At 32.7% G+C, this 19,701-nt stretch overlaps 1 protein-coding gene across 2 annotated transcripts in view; it reads left to right on the top strand.

Annotated features, from left to right (window-relative positions):
• LOC145268233 (leucine--tRNA ligase, cytoplasmic-like) overlaps positions 1-19,701 on the top strand; it is a 310,979-nt gene that overhangs the window by 199,268 nt on the left and 92,010 nt on the right. For both annotated transcript variants that reach the window (XM_080123554.1, XM_080123555.1), the window contains exons 27-29: positions 783-893; positions 1,937-2,041; positions 9,034-9,132. In XM_080123554.1, coding sequence (XP_079979680.1) covers positions 783-893; positions 1,937-2,041; positions 9,034-9,132 — 315 coding nt within the window. The remainder of the gene's footprint in view (positions 1-782; positions 894-1,936; positions 2,042-9,033; positions 9,133-19,701) is intronic.

Raw genomic sequence — 19,701 nt, 5'->3', positions numbered from 1 at the left:
ATGTACTTATATATATATATATATATATATATTTATTTTTTTTTTTTTCTTCATTCTTTTGTTTTGGTTTCGATTCAAACTAATGCACCTAAGTCATATGAATATATTTTTTTTATTTTTGAAATCACAACTTTAAAATATATAAGAATTGGTAGAAAATTGACTCTATAATATATACAAAATCTGCATAAATTAATATATCATATTTGAGTATGTTTTATGACCGGGCTATGCTGGGCATCTCTGCTAGTTTAGATAAATACTTTTGCAGTTTTAACAAAAGAGCTACAATAATATCAGGGCGTCTCCATTTGAGCTGAACATCCCCAGAATTCCAACATAAATGTGATACATATGAAAGTCTGCTGTGGAATTTCCACAGGTTTCACTAGTGCTCATTATTTCATATTTTCGACCTTTAGAAACATTCTCTTTCAGCTAGCTCTAGTCGTATTACCACAATATTGCACTTCTGTAGTTTATAGAGTTCAAGCCAGTTCTAAACTTAAAGATGCCAGATTATGGGATAGATCATATATTTAGCTATCGTTTTTTATTGCCCAGATATTTTTTTTATTGCCAATGTTTTTAATGTGACATTTCTTTATTTATATTTATCTATTTATATTTAAAATATTTTGATATGGACAGGTTGTTCATTTCACAATCTCAATCTAAAATCTTAATTTAATTTTTGAAGAATCTACTGACATTTTTAACTGATGATAATCACCCGAAAGATTTAATATTCGTTTGTTTTCTGCAATTTTTTTTTTCTTCAGAATAACAAAAAAGAATTTCCTGAAAACAAAGCCATTGCACAAGCGCTTGGAAGTATTGTCGATTTGAAACCTTTTACCAAAAAGGTGATGCCATTTGTACAAACCATAAAGGTATTTAAAATATTTTTCTTTCCTTTCTCAGTATTTTTTAATTAAAAAAAGATGTTAAATAAGTATTTTCTAATAAAAGTGTTTAATAGTATTTGAAACTAAAATCAGGGTTAATGCACATCATAGAGAAACAAAAGGGGCAAATATAAAATAGTTTAACAACGGCATTTAATACACTCAGTATTTGATTCTGAGTAGACTTTTTTTTTGGGGGGCTTAAACCATTTTTCTTTCCTTTTTAAATAAAATAGTATTTCACTTGCATTTCTTTCAAATAATACTTATTCTGGCTCTGTACTTTTGTTAACGTGTAGTAAATTCTTACTAATCATTTTTAAAGCTCCAGTTGCTTACGTTTGTAACAAAATTTGGAAACTGCTTTTTCAAATCGCTGTGCAGAAGATTCCTAAAAAATGCTTACGTCCTAAATAAAAAACAAAACAAATGTTGAGGCATAAATTTTTCAACACTGGTTGCAAGTTTTTTTCCTCTTTTATTGGAGATCTACCGTTTAGGAGATTCTTTCAAATTTGTATGTCATTAATAAAAACCAGATATTGAAAAAATTTTCAGTTCTTTTCCAGAATTTTCCTTATATTAAAATACAAAAATAAAGATCTTCATGCTGTATGTGCACGTGACTAAACAAGACTATAATATTCCAAAAATCATGTAAATTGATAAAGTACTTTTTTTCTTTTTTAAATAAGAAAATAAAATTTTCTGAGTAACCAAAGAATGACTGTCTTGTCTGCCATTTTGGAAACAATCTAAAAAAAAAAAAATCAAATCAAAAGGAGATAATTCAACAATAATTCAAATGTGGGATTTTTTTATGTAATGCCTACAAATTCTTATTACTCACTTAAAAATGATTTTCTTCATAAAAATAAAGCTACCTGATCATTTTTAGAATACAATATTTTCATTTTGTCATGTTTAGTTTATGAAAAGATTTTAATTTTTTTTTTTTTTTTAATTCTATCATTTTTGTAAATCTCTTTCTTTTTATTTGAACATTTCTTTCTTTTTTATTATTTCAGAAAAACTTTGAACAATATGGCATAAAAGCATTGGATCTGACCCTTCCTTTTGACGAAAAGGCAGTCATAGAAAATACTGTGCCTTACCTGATTAATACTCTTGGGGTAAGTTACTAATGGTACCTGTCTAACTTTGTTAAAATTAAGTTCATAAAGACCTTTAGGTGCTTGCCTAGAACCTCCTGTAATGTAGCCATTACAGCACAAATGGACAAACAAATAAAACTGGAATAAAAATAAAGATCCAGGTCGACATTTTTTTCTTTTTGAACAAACGTTTGTTTATTAGCGTTACTTTCGGCACCACTTAAAAAAAATCTGTCACTGGCATCTGTCCATTTTAGTCTGGTACGCGTTTCTCCTCCTTTCCATCACATGCCAGGCACAGCCGGCCAATTCTCGTCTGCAGCTTCACACGTCCACTTCCTTCATCCCCCATTTTGTTTCTCTCCGAGCTCGTGTTGTATTTTTTCTCCTTTTCTTCTTCTCATACACACTTCCTAATTTGCATATGCAGTTTTTCGACTACTGCTGCTGCTAATTTCTTTGCATGCTGGCCATCCTTTGCTGCTGCTGAAACTTTCGTACGCATTCATATGCACTGTTGCACTCCCCCTTATATTAAAAAACAAAAAATAAAGAAAAATCTGTATTATGTATGTACCTGTGATTGAAAGAAAATATAGTACACCAAAAACCATATAAATTGATCAAGTAGTTTTATTTTTAAATAAGAAAATCAAATTTTATGGCTAAAAGATGAGTGATGATCTTGTCATGCCATCTTGAAAACAGTTTTAAGAAACAAGGGAAATAACTCCAAATAATTAAAATTTTGCAAGATTTTAGAAAGCCATTCTTCATATGAAAGTGGGGGTATTGGAAAATCTAAAATTTTCTTAAAAATGGTTTTCTTATTCAAAAATAAAACTACTTGATAAATCTACATAATTTTTGGCATATACTTTTTTTTTTCTGTCATGGGTACATACATTATACAGATTTTTCTTAACTTTTGTTTTTCATGTAGAAGAGGAGTTCTGGACAAATGCCAACCTTTATTGTTAAGAAGACCAAGACTAAGTGATAGAAAATCAAAATAAATGACAATAATAATATAACAAAACTGATAAGATCTTATGAAATAATTCTACACTTGCTGTCTCCAGCATTTGTGCTATAAAATGTTTTTTTTTTTTTTTTTTTTTTTGAGTGGCGCAACACAAATATGAAGAAATTAAATGGTTGGAAACGTTTTTCATAGAACAATTCGAGACCATTCTTTGGGTATCTAACTGACTTCATATTCTCAGTTATCTTTTGAAATTCACTTTTCTCCAGCTGTTTTTGTTTTCTATCAGTTTATGACAACATAAAATGATTTGGGAATTGAAAACATTCGTGATGTGGAACATGCATTAATCTTTTTGATTTTAACACAGAAATGATCGGTAAAATATTGAAAATTTTGAAAAGCTATAACGTAAACAAGGGAGTTCTGTTATTACCAATGTTTAAATGAAAAAAAAAATGCTTGCATACACCCCCACACTATATATATATATATATATATATATATATATATATATATATATATTTTTTTTTTCAAAGTTTATATAAAACAATACATATTTCTTGAAGTATATGCTCTTTATAATTTAAATTGTTATGATCACCCTGTTGGTGGGGCATTAGAATACACCAACTACCCCCTTGCAGAGAATAAAAGCCCCTCAATGGGGCCACCTGTTGACCGTGGGCAGCAACCCGTAATGCCTAAGGACGGGATCTTGATGGTAGAGCAGATCCTGTTCAAGATTTTATTAAGACATAAGATGCAACATGCCACTTTGGTCCTTACTTGGGTTAAGATGAGGGTTTGAATAGGCCCGATCCAATCAATTGGTTGGTCATGACTAGCACTAAATAAGACAAACACAACAAGAAAATACACTCATGTTCCCCACATTAGACAATAAACTGATTTAGTAAGCGGTGGCTGGAGGGTCGGTGAACTTGTTGAAAAATAAATAAAACATGACTGGAAAAATAACATCTTTTCTAGAAATGAGGCCATTAGAAAAGACGAGAGAAACACTGGTGCTTGAGTCCATTAATAGGATGAGTATACTTCTGTGTCCTTGTTGCACTGGGGTGAATGGGTCCCCTCCAACACTTCTCACACAGAGCTCCGAGGCAGGTGGGGTGCAGGAGAAATGAAAAATCTAAAATATGTAAATGTCAAATAAAAAGCCTCAAAAAAGAAACCACTGAAGTTTCAGATAAATCAAGTTCAGATCCAGAAACAAAATTCTAAAACCAAATCAAAATCTTCCTTATTTTATAATTATAAAAATAATTATAAAAGCAACCGAAGAAGAACCGATAACAAAAGTGTCTCCCTTCAAAATAGTGATAATTATTTCAAGCATCAAACCTAAAATGGTCAAGAAACTAAATAATGGCACACTAATTAATGAAAGTAGAAAACCAAAAACATATAATAGAAATCTTCAAATTGACACTTTCAAAACAACCTAAAAGTAAAAATCTACCATCACAAAATGCTGAATACCAGTAAAGAGGTGATCAGGAGTTCAGAATTATTCCTGTGCTTCTTGGAAGAAATCAAAACTAACTTGAGAAACCAAAATGTTATCGATGTAAAAAGAATTCAAATTAAAAAAAAATATGATGAAACTATCAATACAAACTCTTACATCTTCACTTTGAACACCCATCAAATCGCAAGTAATATCAAAATAGGGTATAAAAAAAATAAACACAGAACCATATATACCAAACCCCCTCAGATTCTACAACTGCCAAAGGTATGGACACCACCAAGACCAGTGCACACACTCTCCAGTATGCATGAGGTGTGGAGAAAATGAGACCCATACAGATTTCCAAAAAGAGCCAAAATATTCTAACTGCCTAAAAGGCCATAGTGCAAACTTAAAACAATGCAACAAATAGACCAAACCAAACCTCAACTCAAAAGACCCATAAAACCCCAAAGTGCTACAACAATCCATAGAAAGAACCCCTCTCACTAAAAAGAAAAAACAGATACTAAAATCAACCATGAAAGAAAAGGAAACAAACCACCAACCAATAAAGAAATTAAAACCAAAATAAACAGATCATGCTCAACTTCCAAACCAAAAGACTCAATCCAAAACAGATTTGAGGAAATGGACACGGAAGATCGAAGATCAAACATCAACTAACAAAAGTTAAAAATAAATACATAAAATCTAACCATACCCGAAAAAAATCATCCAATGGAACTGCTGGGGCCTAAAACCCAACATAAATGACTTATTACTTCTTATAACAAACCATCAACCAGCCATCATATGTCTCCAAGAAACCTTTTTAAAAGCTGAAGATAAAATAAATATAAAAAACTACAAACAATACAACCACATCCACAATACCCAACAGAGAGCCTCTGGAGTAGTATCTATCCTTATTAGAAATAATATTCCACAAAGCAAAATAGATCTAAAACCCAACATTCATGTCATTGCTACAGTAACCACACTACATAGAACTATAAATATCTGCACTATATACATCCCACACCAGGATACAATAAATGAAAGAACTGAATGAAATAATAAATCAATTACCCACACCTTTCGTAATGTTGGGTGACTTTAATAGCCACATCGATATATGAGGATCTGCATATTTGGATAAGAAAAGGAAAAATCTTGAAAAGATTATTAATGACAATGACTTGTGCATATTAAATAATAAATCCAACACGTACCTTCATCTCGCTTCAGGCATCTACTTAGTGGAGTCACACAATGATAGATCTAATACTATCTTTATGGATTACAACTGAAAGGTTCTAGAAGGTTCATGTGGTAGCAACCATTTTCCAGTTGTTCTAACAATTCTGAAAGAAACAGAAGTCCATCTCTCTCAAAGGGGAAAAAAAAAAAAAAAATGCCAACAAAAACTCTCAGACGAGGAAAACCCAAATAAATTCATAGAATACTTCTCTACAACATTACTAGCCATTGCACATGAATGTATACCTAAAAGTAGCAGAACTAACAAACAACAAAGACCCTGGTTTAACAACGAATGCCAAAAAGTAATTTGTCAACGTAAAGCTGCCATATGAAAATTCAACTCCCAATCAACGAAGTACAATCTAAACCTTTTTAAGCAAAAAAAGAGCAAATTTGCATCAAGTTATCCGAGAAGCAAAATGGACATCATAGAAAGACTATATAAATAAAATAAACTCAAATACAAACCTCCAAACAAGTGTGGAACACGGTAAGGAAAATTTCGGGCAAAAACTTAGCCTCTCCTTTAAATCATCTCCTACAAAACAACATTAAAACAAGACAAAAAATATAATGAATCTTCTCAAAACAATTCCTCAAATAAAAATTAGTCAGTTCTTTCAAAAGACAAAAGATGCAGGAAAAAAAGATAACTAAATTAAATTTCAACTCAAACAACAAAAAGAATACAACTATCCTTTTACTAAAAATGAACTCCTAAAAGCCATAAACGAAGCACATAATACAGCTACCGGTGCGGATGAAATACATTATGAGTTTCTGAAACAACTTCCTCCCAAATCAATAACACATCTTTTAAACACACTCAAGAAAATATGATTCAAGGGAAAACTATCCAATAGCTGGAAACATAGCATCTTTAAGGCAGAGATAGACAGTTCAGATTATAAAATTCAGACAAATTCCATTGACAAGTTGTTTCTGCAAAACATTTGAAAGAATGATAAATAAATGATTGAACTCGTATCTGGAAACCAACGGCTCAATTGCCAACATACAAAGTGGTTTTAGAAACAAAAGGGAAACAATGGACAACATAATCGATTGGAAACCTTTATCAAAGAAGGTTTCATTAAAAAAGAATATCCAGTAGCTCTTTTTTGATTTAAAAAAGCATATGATACAGCATGACGGCAGGGTATAATAAAAGACCTTTACAACCTTGGATTAAAGGGCAGACTACCCATACTGATAAAAGATTTTCTATTAGATAGAAGTTTTAAAGTAAGAATCGGACCCACTCTATCAGACACAAAAATACAGGAAGGAGTCCCACAAGGATGTATTTTATCAGTTACGTTCTTTAATATAAAAATCAATAATATTGTGAATTGTCTAAACAATGAGATAAATGGCTCCTTATATATGGATGACCTTGTAATCTGCCAGAGATAAAAAAAATATTCATTCTTCAGAATGCCAATTATAGTATGCATAAACAAACTAACAGAATGGACAACAGAAAATGGCTTTAAATTTTCAACAACCAAAACTGTGTCCAGAAAAATGCACAATGACTCTACTCTCAACCTAAAAAGGAACAAAAATCGAAATAACTGACCAACATAAATTTCTGAGACTTAATTTTGACAAAAAATTCTCCTTCATCCCTCACTAACCAGAGAACTTTATCTTTAAACTCTGAACCCCGACTATCACACACGATTAAGACTTGCCTTGGGGACATTCAAAACCTCCCCAATAGAAAGCTTATATGTTCCTATTTACAATGCCTCCTCACGGGACAGTTAGACACCAGGGTCGTTTTTTAACGTGGAGAAAAGGAACAAAATAAAAATTGTCTCAGTCGTGAAGGATTTCTCCTCCACTGACAGAACTTGAAGACTATGAACCCTTACTAAAATTGAGACATGAAAAATTAGGCTTACAATATTATCTAAAACTCAAATCAAACCTAAAAAATTCTGCCTATCAATACACTTTCAATCACAACTACATACATCTATTAAAAAAAAAAAGAAAACGCAATTAAACCCTTTGGTCTTTACATGGAAGAAACAATAAAACCACTTACAGACAACTCAATAGATCAAACTAGCATACACAAGGAAATTTTCACAGAACTCCCACCCTGGCTGTTAAATCAACCTAAAATCATACTAGACTTGACAATATATCCCAAATACAATACTCACTCCTCAGACTATAGAGAAAAACAAAACAACGTTCTGGATTCTTACCTAAATTGGACACACATTTACACGGATAGTTCCAAAGATCAAAACAAAGTGGGATGTGTCGCTATTTCAGTAAACACTATTTGGCAGAAAAGGTTATCAAATAACTCCTCAATATATAGTGCAGAAATTACAGCTATAAACTTGGCTCTAGATATTATCACCAACCAAAACTCCAAGAAATTCATAATATTTGTAGACTCATTATCAGTACTTGAATCATTAAAAAATCAAAAATTGAACAATCCTTTACTAATCAAACTGTTACAAAGGATCCATTCTATCATACAACACAAAACTTTCTTCTGTTGGATTCCTAGACATTATGGTTTCCGAGGAAATGAAAAAGCTGACATAAAATGAAAAAGCGGCCAAAATTTCCCTAAAACTCCAAATAAGCGACAAATAGGACCCCAGAAAATAAGTAAAACAAAAGGGATGCCTTGGAAGAGGTGACACCGTTTGACTTTCGACAAACGTAATAAACACAAGCTGTTTAATTCCATTTGCATTGAAAGTCAACCAATGCCAACCCCTTCTGTTTTTGTTATTTTATGAGGTTCTTAAACATTAATTGATCCAATTGTTTTTATATAATGGTTTGAATTAAAGTTTAAAATGCAAAAGTCAAGTATCATAGTTCAATTATGCTCTAAACAGAAACATTCATTTCAAATATACCCTTGTCTTATCAAAGAACCTACTGTTGATTTTATATGCCACACCCTTCTGCTTGTGTGATGATAAAACTTCTCAAATTCACTTGTGATGTTAGGCTGTATAAGGATGTTAACTTTGAAGTCCGACTGTTTCTTCCTGAATCAAATTTTTTTGATTATCAATTTTTGATACTAAACCTATCTAAGAACACTTCCAGATGCATAAAATACATTTGTGAACTATTAAAAAACCTGCCTAGCCATCTTGGGAACTCTCTCTTTCTCTCTGTCTCTGTCTCTCTTTCTCTCCCTCACTCTCTCACACAAAAAATATCTTTTATACAGATTATAAGTAAATATATATATAAACTTATGACAATATCATTTTTCATATCTTTCTTTTTCAGTTGAAAGAACTGAAGGTTCGATATTCCCAAAATTCCTTTGATAAGAAAATCATTGACACGTGTTGCCCTGGGAAACCAATCATTAGTCTTGTCTCTCGTGTAAGTCAATAACTTTTCTGCTTATTTTTACCTGTTTCTATTTTACTAAACATTTTAGATATTATATATTTTTTTTTCTTATCAAACAGGACTTACATGTTTTTATTTTCATTTTTTTTTTTTTTTTATATATACAGCAATATTTCTAAAATCCAATTTTGGACATCCCTATTATACCTTTTCAAATTTTCCAGAAAAAAAAAAATGGGGTGGGGGGCTTCACATCTCTATAAAGAGTTTTTTTCACTCATAAGTTAGCCTATCCGTGTCCATGAAATCCATCTGGAAATTTTAAAACGCTTTATAATTTTGATTTTTACTCCAACCTAAGAAATCTTAATTTGTATAAAGTTAAAAAGTTAAAGTTATAAAGGCATGTGTACATGTTTATATATTTGTATGTAGAAGATTCACTCCTAAACTAATTAACTGATCATTGTGAATTTTCGAACACAACTGCTAAGCATAAGAGGTTATAATGTGGACTTTATTTAGTTTAGTTTTATGCAAAGGAGGTAAAAAGAGGGTGGAAGTTAATTGTGAAAATTCAGGTATCTTTGATTTTTGTGAAATTTTAACAATAAATATTAGACATCAATTAGTAAATATTCTTCGAATTTTAGTTTCTTTAGAATATTAAAAATGGTTTTAAGGGCATAATATGGGCACTACCACCCATTTGAGAATTCAAAAACTATCTTCCAAAGTTGAAAATGATGGATATTATGGCAAATAATCATTTTTGGAAATTTGCAGTATTTTATAGAACATTCTGTGGCATCGCTTTCAATCCTTTTCTATCACTTACATGCTTCGAACTCTGCGTGTGTCACAAGTGTTTCGTTATTAAACTGTAATAAAAATATTTGTTTTTATGCATGTCTGAATATTAACTTTATATCATTTTAGAAATTTACAGGACATTACGTGACATTCTTGTTCAATCCGGGTTCATCCCTTACATGCCCCACCCTAACCCTCAGTGTGTTTTTTCAGTAAACTCTAAACTACAGCTAAAAAAAATCCAACTTCAAATCTGTTCTATGTCACATGCGTAAACTAACCAATCAAATACATTTTTCCCAAAGATTTCTGGCTGAAATTGTTTCACAGTCGAAAACTGCAGATATTATACAAAATAATTCATTTCAATCTTTTGAAAAATTATATATATATTTCTCTTAGTCTTTCTGTTTATCTGTACATTCCATTTTTTTCTCATAAACTACTGGCTTAAATTTTGTATAGACCTTTATGATAAGGTACAGCATACTAAGTATTACGGTATCCGTTCAATCCACAGTTAGGGATTAATAGTGATTAGTTGTTGCAATGCCACATTTACCCTAAAGTTTGGCATTATTCTAAGTGAACATTATTCTAAGTATAACATCTGGTCATTTTTATTGGACTAAAAGTTAAGTTTATATTTTTGTAAATATTCTTGAACATTTGTTAGATCTCCAGAAAAATTCACAACTAGTAAAATTACGATCAAATTCCACAGTTGTATACTTTATCTTTTGTATATTGCTGCTGCCGTGCTTAAATATATTTCTATTCTTTGGATATCCAGAGTGAACACAGCTCCCACAAAATTATTGTACCACCTCTGTTCAAATCGAAACATGCTAAGTACACTAGTTAATGTAGTTTCAGAATATATCTAGTCCATCTCCAAAATTCTTATAAAAGTTTTTGACCCATTTCCATTCTATGGACATCCTGTGTAAAAACAGACCTCATTTTATACAATATTGTACTATTTTTGTACAGAATGAAATATAAAAAAATACCCCTTTTTTTTTTTTTTTTTTTTTTTTTTTGCATTGCTTCTTTGTTGTTCAGGTCCTCTAATCTTAAAAAAAAAAAAGAGTGAAAGGTATACACAAACGTAAAATTGCCTTAGCATATTATGATATAGATTTAAAAAATAAAGAGATTGAAAACACATCTTTAGAATTTGAGTCAACTTGCTTTTTAGTCATTGCTCCCCCAAATCAACAGAGATTAAACCATTCCTGTAATGATCTGGTCCCTGTTGATTGCGGTGTAATGTTGATTCTGTGCAGTTCTAGGAGGTCCATCCTCCCAGGCTTTACCTTCTGTTTTTGAAAAGGGGGTAGTTTATTGCTAATTGCTAGAAGTGCCTGCCAGGAATATTGACAGGGTTGCACAGGCATTTTTTGCAGAGTAAATGGACTCCTCCTCTGGAGCACTCACTTTTTCAATCTCACTTTCCGACCCTAGTGTCACAATTCTTGCAATGGGAGAGAACTAAATATCCAAGGGGAATGACCCCAAAAAAATTAAAACCTGCAAGATTTTTGGAAAGGCACTTTTTATATGAGGGCATTGGAAAAACTCAAATTCGCTAAAAAATGATTTTTTTTTTTTTTTTGTGAAAATAAAATGACTTGATCAATTTACATAAGTTTTGAAATACAATATTTTCTTTCCATCATATGTACGCAAATTTTACAGATTTTTCTCAATTTTTGTTTTTAATGTGAGCGAATTCTGGGCAAGGACCAAAATCTCAATTGTTTGTAAGAAAAATATCTCTTTGGATCTCATATTTTTAAGTTATCTCCCTTGCTAACAGGTTGTGTTTATCTGTTCACACAATGACACAAAAATATTGCTTTAGCATATTATATAGATTAAAAAATTAAAGGAGGACAGTTACCATTTTAAAATTTCATGTAGCTTAAGGGACATTTTGTGTCATGACTGGTTTGATGTACAATGATTGTTGGTGTATTGTTTTCATACTGATAGAGATCCTTATCAGCAAAGGATTCAACCTATTAGTCTTCTCTCAGACACAACGTCCACACCAACACTGGCCAGAATCATGAGAAACACTACTATTCGTCTAGTCTTGTTCTACACTGTTTTACACTGGCCTGATGTTGTCAATTACATAGAATACATTTGAAGACAGACGATGCTTTGGATTGATATGAGCCGTCACCTCATTGACATACAGCTAATACTTGCAGAATTTATAATATTGAAAGGAAGCATGTTCAGGCATTTCTTCTTCAAAAGTATCACAGAGGAGACATTTGAATGAATCCTCTATTCCAGAATTATGTTGCGTAGTATTGAGAAGTAATGCATTCCAGGCCAATCGCCAGATTAGAGAGAATTTAGAATTGTTAAAATGACTCAAACCTGCCAGACAAGTGTATCTTATCTCCTGTGGAATTCCTTTCTAGAAGACCAAGAAAGGTCTCTGGATTGAAGAAGCTTTTTTTGAGTGCAGCTCAGCACTCTCTTTAGAACTATCCCTTGTCCTATGATAACTCTCAACCAAATGATTGAGAATTAGGTCGAGAAATGGGCTATCAACTGTGGGTTTTCATGTAGATTCCTCTGTTAAAGTTCAACTCGGGGGGGGGGGATTCAGTCTTTCAATGTCTTTATGATACATCAAGTCGAGCATTCCTAAAACTTTCAAATAGTGAATACAAACCTGTCTGCGAATATAATGCTGCTTTCTGTCCCAGAGAATCAAAGACATAAGGCCACAGAGGACCTTTTAGATGTTTTATAGAGAGGGGGAAGTACATTGAATCAAACAATGAGAGAAAAAATGTAAAGGGCACATGCCTTAGCTCTACCGTGCGTACATTTTGATCTTAGTCAAAAGGCCAAGATTTTGTTACACACATATACACAGACAGACACATGTTACACACATATACACATGTTACACACATATACACATGTTACACACATATACACATGTTACACACATATACACATGTTACACACATATACACACGTATACACATGTTACACACGTATACACATGTTACACACGTATACACATGTTACACACGTATACACGTATACACATGTTGCACACGTATACACATGTTGCACACGTATACACATGTTGCACACGTATACACAGATTAAACACATATACACAGGCAGATACATGTTGCAGAGTGATCTCTATACACTGAGACCACTGTGTTTACATGATAAGCATTCAACTTTGATAAATATATTTTCTATTTTTTTATTATTGATAAGCCTAGTTTTTCCATCATAGAATAAAAAACATTAATACATTTAAGAATTCGGAATGGTTGTAATCTAAAAAAAATGTATTTATTTAAAGTCAACTAACTTTTGACTGTATGTTCTGCACCAGGAATGAAAACATGTTTACATTTTCTTTTTACATAATGTATGTTATCACTAAAAGAAACTGTGTGGTGATGTTTTTGTAATTGTGTTATTGCATTGGAACATGTGTATGAATATGAAATAGTTCCCCAGTTTAGATGCTTCTAAACTGGGGAACTATTTCATATTCATGTATGGCATGTCGTAAAATTTGAAACAGGACCCAAAATGACGCAATTTATTTTTTTTAGATATATGTATTTATTTTGAATTGAAAGCCATGTTTAATTTCAGAAGAGTTTCCGATGAGTAGCTAATCTATATAAGTCCTGGAGATGAAAAAGAGTTTTTGGTGGTAGCTGATCTGTATAAGTCTTGAACTTTAAATTTTTGCAGATGAAGAGCAAAGATCTTTCTTGTGTAGACACAATAAATCATGCACAGGAGTTCTAACAAATCCAGTTATTTTTATGGAGCGATTCTGGTTTCTTGTTGTGCCTCCATTTGATTGGTTAGTTCCTATCACCAATGTCTATAAATACAACCTTCTAACTTTCTTTAATCATAGCCCCTTATTATATAAAAAATATTGCAACAATTTATTTAAAGTCTAATTGAATTTTAGCATTTTTTAAATAAGTTTTAGCATTTTTTAAAATAAGTTTTAGCATTTTTAAATTAAGTTTTAGCATTTTTTAAATAAGTTTTAGCATTTTTTAAATAAGTTTTAGCATTTTTTAAATAAGTTTTAGCATTTTTTTAAATAAGTTTTAGCATTTTTTTAAATAAGTTTTAGCATTTTTTAAATAAGTTTTAGCATTTTTTTAAATAAGTTTTAGCATTTTTTTAAATAAGTTTTAGCATTTTTTTAAATAAGTTTTAGCATTTTTTAAATAAGTTTTAGCATTTTTTAAATAAGTTTTAGCATTTTTTTAAATAAGTTTTAGCATTTTTTAAATAAGTTTTAGCATTTTTTAATTAAGTTTTAGCATTTTTTAATTAAGTTTTAGCATTTTTTAATTAAGTTTTAGCATTTTTTAATTAAGTTTTAGCATTTTTTAATTAAGTTTTAGCATTTTTTAATTAAGTTTTAGCATTTTTTAATTAAGTTTTAGCATTTTTTAATTAAGTTTTAGCATTTTTTAATTAAGTTTTAGCATTTTTTAAATTAAGTTTTAGCATTTTTTAAATTAAGTTTTAGCATTTTTTAAATTAAGTTTTAGCATTTTTAAAATGCTAAAATTAAACATTTTTTTAATTAAGTTTCAGCATTGTATGTCCCAATCAGGAATAAAGTTTATTTTTTCTTTAGCTAGATGAAAAAATATTGCATCCACCGTGAACTTCATGATTCTGACATGTGAAAAATATCCCTGTTGAGAATGACGCAAGACTTCTAGTGCCAAGATGTCACGTAAAAAAAAAAAAAAAAATCTTTTGAAGACATACGATGTTAAAACTTGATTGTCTTTAAATAAATCATTTTTTATTAAAAAATTGCATTGTTTTAAGTTTTAAAATATGACACTTTTAGAATAGGGGAAGTATTTCTTATTCATGCACGTTTTAGAGCATCTCATTTGTACTCTTTCTTCCTTATTTTGGCCATTTTTCCCTCATTTGATCTATCTCTCCTGCCTTTTTGACCATCACTCATATTTTGATTTGACCATCTCTCCCTTGATTTGACCATCTTTATTGCTCAATTTGAATATCTCCCCCCCCCTCGATTAGAATATCTCCCCACTTCAATTACAATATCTCCCCCTACTTCGATTTGACATCCCCCCCATGATTTGACATTCTTTTCCCCCTTGATTTGACATCCTCTCCTCCTCCCAAATGAGGGGAGTAGTGATAGCAAATGAGGGAGAGGTAGAGATAGAACCAATTGTGAGAGACCATGCCAAAATTGCAAGAGAAGGAAAGACAGCAAGAATCAAGGCAAAGGTGGCCAAATCGAGGAAGCGGTGGCCAAATCGAGAAAGCGGTGGCCAAATCGAGAGAGAAAGGCGGCCAGACTGAAGGGAAGAAGCAGCCAAATCGAAGGGGAGAGGACGTCAAGTCTCCATCATTTGCTCTATCTCTCCCTCTCCCTCATTTACTGGAAATGCACCTACATCGATTTTCTGTTTTTGTTTTCTATTCTCCTTTGTAAAACTTAATTTATGTTCTGCAAAATAAACCCCCCCCCACTCTTCTTTCTTTTTCTGTTCCTACTACCCAACCCCGTTGGTGGGGCATAAGAATACACCGACTGCCACCCTCCAGAAAATAAAAACCTCTCAATGGGGTCACCTGTTGGCCGTGGGTGGCGATCCGTAATGCCTAGGAAAGGGATCCTGGTGGCTAAGTTACTGATACCTAGGGAAAACAAAGGTATCAGTTGCAACGCTCCACTTTGGCCTCATACTGGGCTAGACGGGAGGTTGGACGGGCCCGATCCAATCAATCGGCTGGTCACGTCAAGCTCTAAACCTGACTAACATAACAAGAAAATCCACTCGCACTCCCCCACCTTTTTACAATAAACAGATTTAGAAAGCGGTGGCTCATGGGTCAATCAACTCGCTGGACAAATGGACTTATCATGGCTGAAAAACAAATATTCTTACTAAAAGGAGGCTTTTGAAAAATTTTTTAGTAAAATGGACGAACTATAGGTGCTTAGGTCCACCAACGAGACGAGTATACATCCCGTGTATCCCTGTTGCTGTTGGGGCGAATGGGCCCCCCCCCAACACCGCCTATATAGGGCTCCGAGGTGGGTGGGGAGCACGAGAGAAGAAAAATTACGAACTACAAAAATGGCCCACTATAAGCTTCAAAAAAGAAGTCATTCAGAAGTTTCTGATCTGACTAGCTCAGACTCAGAAACTGAAATAAACAAACAAACCTTCCTGAGATTTCTTGTAATAGAAACAATTGAAGAACAAATAACAAAAATGTCTCCTTTCAAAATAGAAAGAATACTATCAAAAGGAATCAAGCCAAAAACTGTAAAAAAACAAAAAAATGGCACACTGTTAATCGAAATAACAAACCAGAAACAAGCAATTGAAATTAACAAATGGAAACTTTTCGATGATCGAAAAATAAAAACCTACCCCCACAGAACATTGAACACTAGCAAAGCTGTAATCAGGTGCTCCGAACTAGCCCTGTGCCCCTTAGAAGAAGCAAAAAATAATCTTAAAAATCAAAACGTCATTGATATCAAAAGAATTCAGACAAAAACAAGATCCGGCGAAATCATAGACACAAACACTTACATATTAACATTTGATACTCCTCAAATACCTAACAACATAAAAATAGGATATGAAAAAATAAACACTGAAATTTACATACCAAGCCCATTCAGGTGTCACAATTGTCAATGATACGGGCACCATAAAGATTGATGTACATGACCACCAACTTGGATGAGATGTGGAGACAAAGAAACACATACTGATGGTCAAAACGCACCAAAATGCGTCAATTGCCATCAAAATCATAGCGCAAACTCAAAGGAATGCGAAAAATGGAAAAAAGAAAAAGAAACTCTCAGAATAAAATACACCAAAAAACATAAGTTTCCAAGAAGCCCGTAAACTATCAGAAAACACAAAATACTCTGAGATAACAAAAAAGAAATACACAGCCTAACCTTGAACAAAATAATAATACAACAAAAACAAATCCCTCAAACACCCAAATTGAAGTATTCATGAAATTACTCAATGAAATGAGAGAACTAATAGAAGACTTAAAAAAACATGAGACAAACCATCACAGAAAGTAAAGATTTTTTAAAGAATATAACCGAAATAAAACAAAGTCCCCAAACTAAAACTCTACCACAAAAACCTATTAAACTCCAAACAACAGCATCCATAGAAACAACCTCTACGACAGAAAAAATAAAAAATAAACAGACCCCAAAAGAACCCCACAAGACCACTACCAATAAAAACAAAACAGACCCCGCTCAACCTCTAGATCAGGACCCCACCACTCACCGCAACCCCATTCGCGATCTGAAACCCGAAACACCCAAGCAAACATCGAAACTATGGACGTAGACATAAACACCAGCAGTCCAAAACCAGAAAAAGACAAACCATGGCTCATAAAATACTTCAATGGAACATAAAAGGAACAAAACCCAACTTTGAAGAAATATTACTCCTTATAAAAACTTTCTGCCCTGTTATAATTGCCCTACAAGAAACCCACCTAAAAGAAGATAATACAATATAAAACACTACTGCTCATATAACTACATAAACAAGAATTCAAACATAGCTACAGGAGGATCATCACTACTTATAAACAAAAACATCCCACACAGTGAAATAAACTAAAAACAAACATGCAAGCTGTTGCAATAACCGCAACATTCCATAAAACAATAACATTCTGTTCACTATACATCCCACCAAGTGACAGAATAAAAGAAACTGAACTAAATGCCCTAATCTAACAACTACCAAAACCATTCATACTAATGGGGGACCTAAACGGCCACAACGAACTATGGGGTAGTACAAGAAATGACAAACGTGGTAAAATAATTAAAACGCTACTTAACCAAAATCAATTATGCCTACTCAACACCAAAGAAAATACATATCTACACCCAGCAACAGGCACTCTCTCAGCTATTGATTTAGCAATTTGCGACCCAACTCTATGGACTATAACTGGAAAACACATGATGATACATGCGGAAGCGACCACTACCCAATTATACTAGAAAACAAAAACCCAGAACCAGACGACAAACCCTCCCGTTGGAATTTAAAAAAGGCAAACTGGGAAAAATTGCAAAACTCCTGCAAATCTAGACTGATACCAGAAGCAAACACCCAGACTGAGGATCACATAATATATTTCAACAATACACTCCTTTCCATTGCAAAAGAAAACATACCAAAAAGTTCTCCCCCTACAAAAGTCAACAAATCATGGTATAAGAATGCCAAGAAGCAGTGAGAATGCGACGTGCCAAACTAAAAAAATTTAAAAAGAATCCAACTAAGGAAAACGTAAATCAATTTAAAAACAGCAAAGCAAAAGCAAGAAAAATCATCAAAGAAGCAAAAAGGAACACCTGGAAAAACTTTGTATCAAAAATGAGAACACCAAAATCAAAAAGTATGGGAGATGGTAGGAAAAATATCTGGGAAAAACAATAAAGACCCAATCAAACACATTACTTGCAATAACATAAAAATTACTAACAAAGAAAATATTGCAAACAAACTAGCTGAACAATTCTCCATAAACTCCTCATCAAAAAACCAATCAAAGAAATTCCAAACCCTAAAACAGAACGAAGAAAAGAAAAGAATTAACTTCAAATCAAAAAACGAAGAACATTACAACCAACCATTCAATAGAACAGAACTAAAAGAGGCAATCCAAAAATCTCATGATACAGCAGTAGGCCCTGACGAAATTCACTATCAATTTCTAAAAAACCTACCAGAACCATCTCTCAACTACCTTCTACAAATATACAACGACATATGGATGAACAATAACATCCCCAAAAACTGGAAAGAAGCCATACTAATCCCAATACCTAAACCAAAAAGAGACCATTCAGATCCAACAAATTACCGACCCATTGCCCTCACCAACTGCGTATGCAAGACCTTCGAAAGGATGGTCAATGAAAGACTAACATGGTATCTTGAAAGAAAAAAACCTGATAACAGAATATCAATCAGGCTTCAGAAAAAATAGAAGCCCCATCGACCACCTAATCAGATTAGAAACATTCATCAGAAAAACTTCTGCCAGAAAAGAACACCGAATAACAATCTTTTTCGACCTAGAAAAAGCATATGACACTACTTGTAAATATGGCATTAAAAAAGACCTATATGAACTTGGATTTAGGGGCAGAATGCCAGAATTCATTTGCAATCTCTTAAATAATAGACAATTCCAAGTAAGACTAGGCAACACACTCTCAGCCCAAAAAGAACAAGAAATGGGGGTACCTCAGGGTAGCATCTTATCCGTCACCCTTTTCAACATAAAAATAAAAAAATCATTGAAAACGTAAACCCTGGTACTAACTGTGCCCTATACGTGGATGACTTACTCATCTGCTACCGATCAAAATGCATAACCACAGCTGAACAAAAACTGCAACTTTGTCTAAATAAAATAAATGAATGGGCCACAGAAAATGGTTTTAAATTCTCAAAAGAAAAAAACAAAATGCGTCCATTTCTGTAAACTCCAAAGAACTCACCATGATCCCATGTAGTAGTTGATGGGCAAAAATCAGAAGCTCACAGTATAAATGCTGGAGTCCCTCAGGGGCCCATCCTGGCCTCAACTCTTTTCCTGATCTACATTAATGATCTTCTAAATCACATCCTTACATCATTTGTAGACATTTTTGCTGACGACACTACCATC

The sequence above is a fragment of the Euprymna scolopes genome, chromosome 43 (genome assembly GCF_053919585.1).
Source record: "Euprymna scolopes isolate OS-2025 chromosome 43, ASM5391958v1, whole genome shotgun sequence".
In the NCBI taxonomy this organism is placed as follows: Eukaryota; Metazoa; Mollusca; class Cephalopoda; order Sepiida; family Sepiolidae; genus Euprymna; species Euprymna scolopes.
This window is presented reverse-complemented; position numbering and strand designations above follow the sequence as displayed.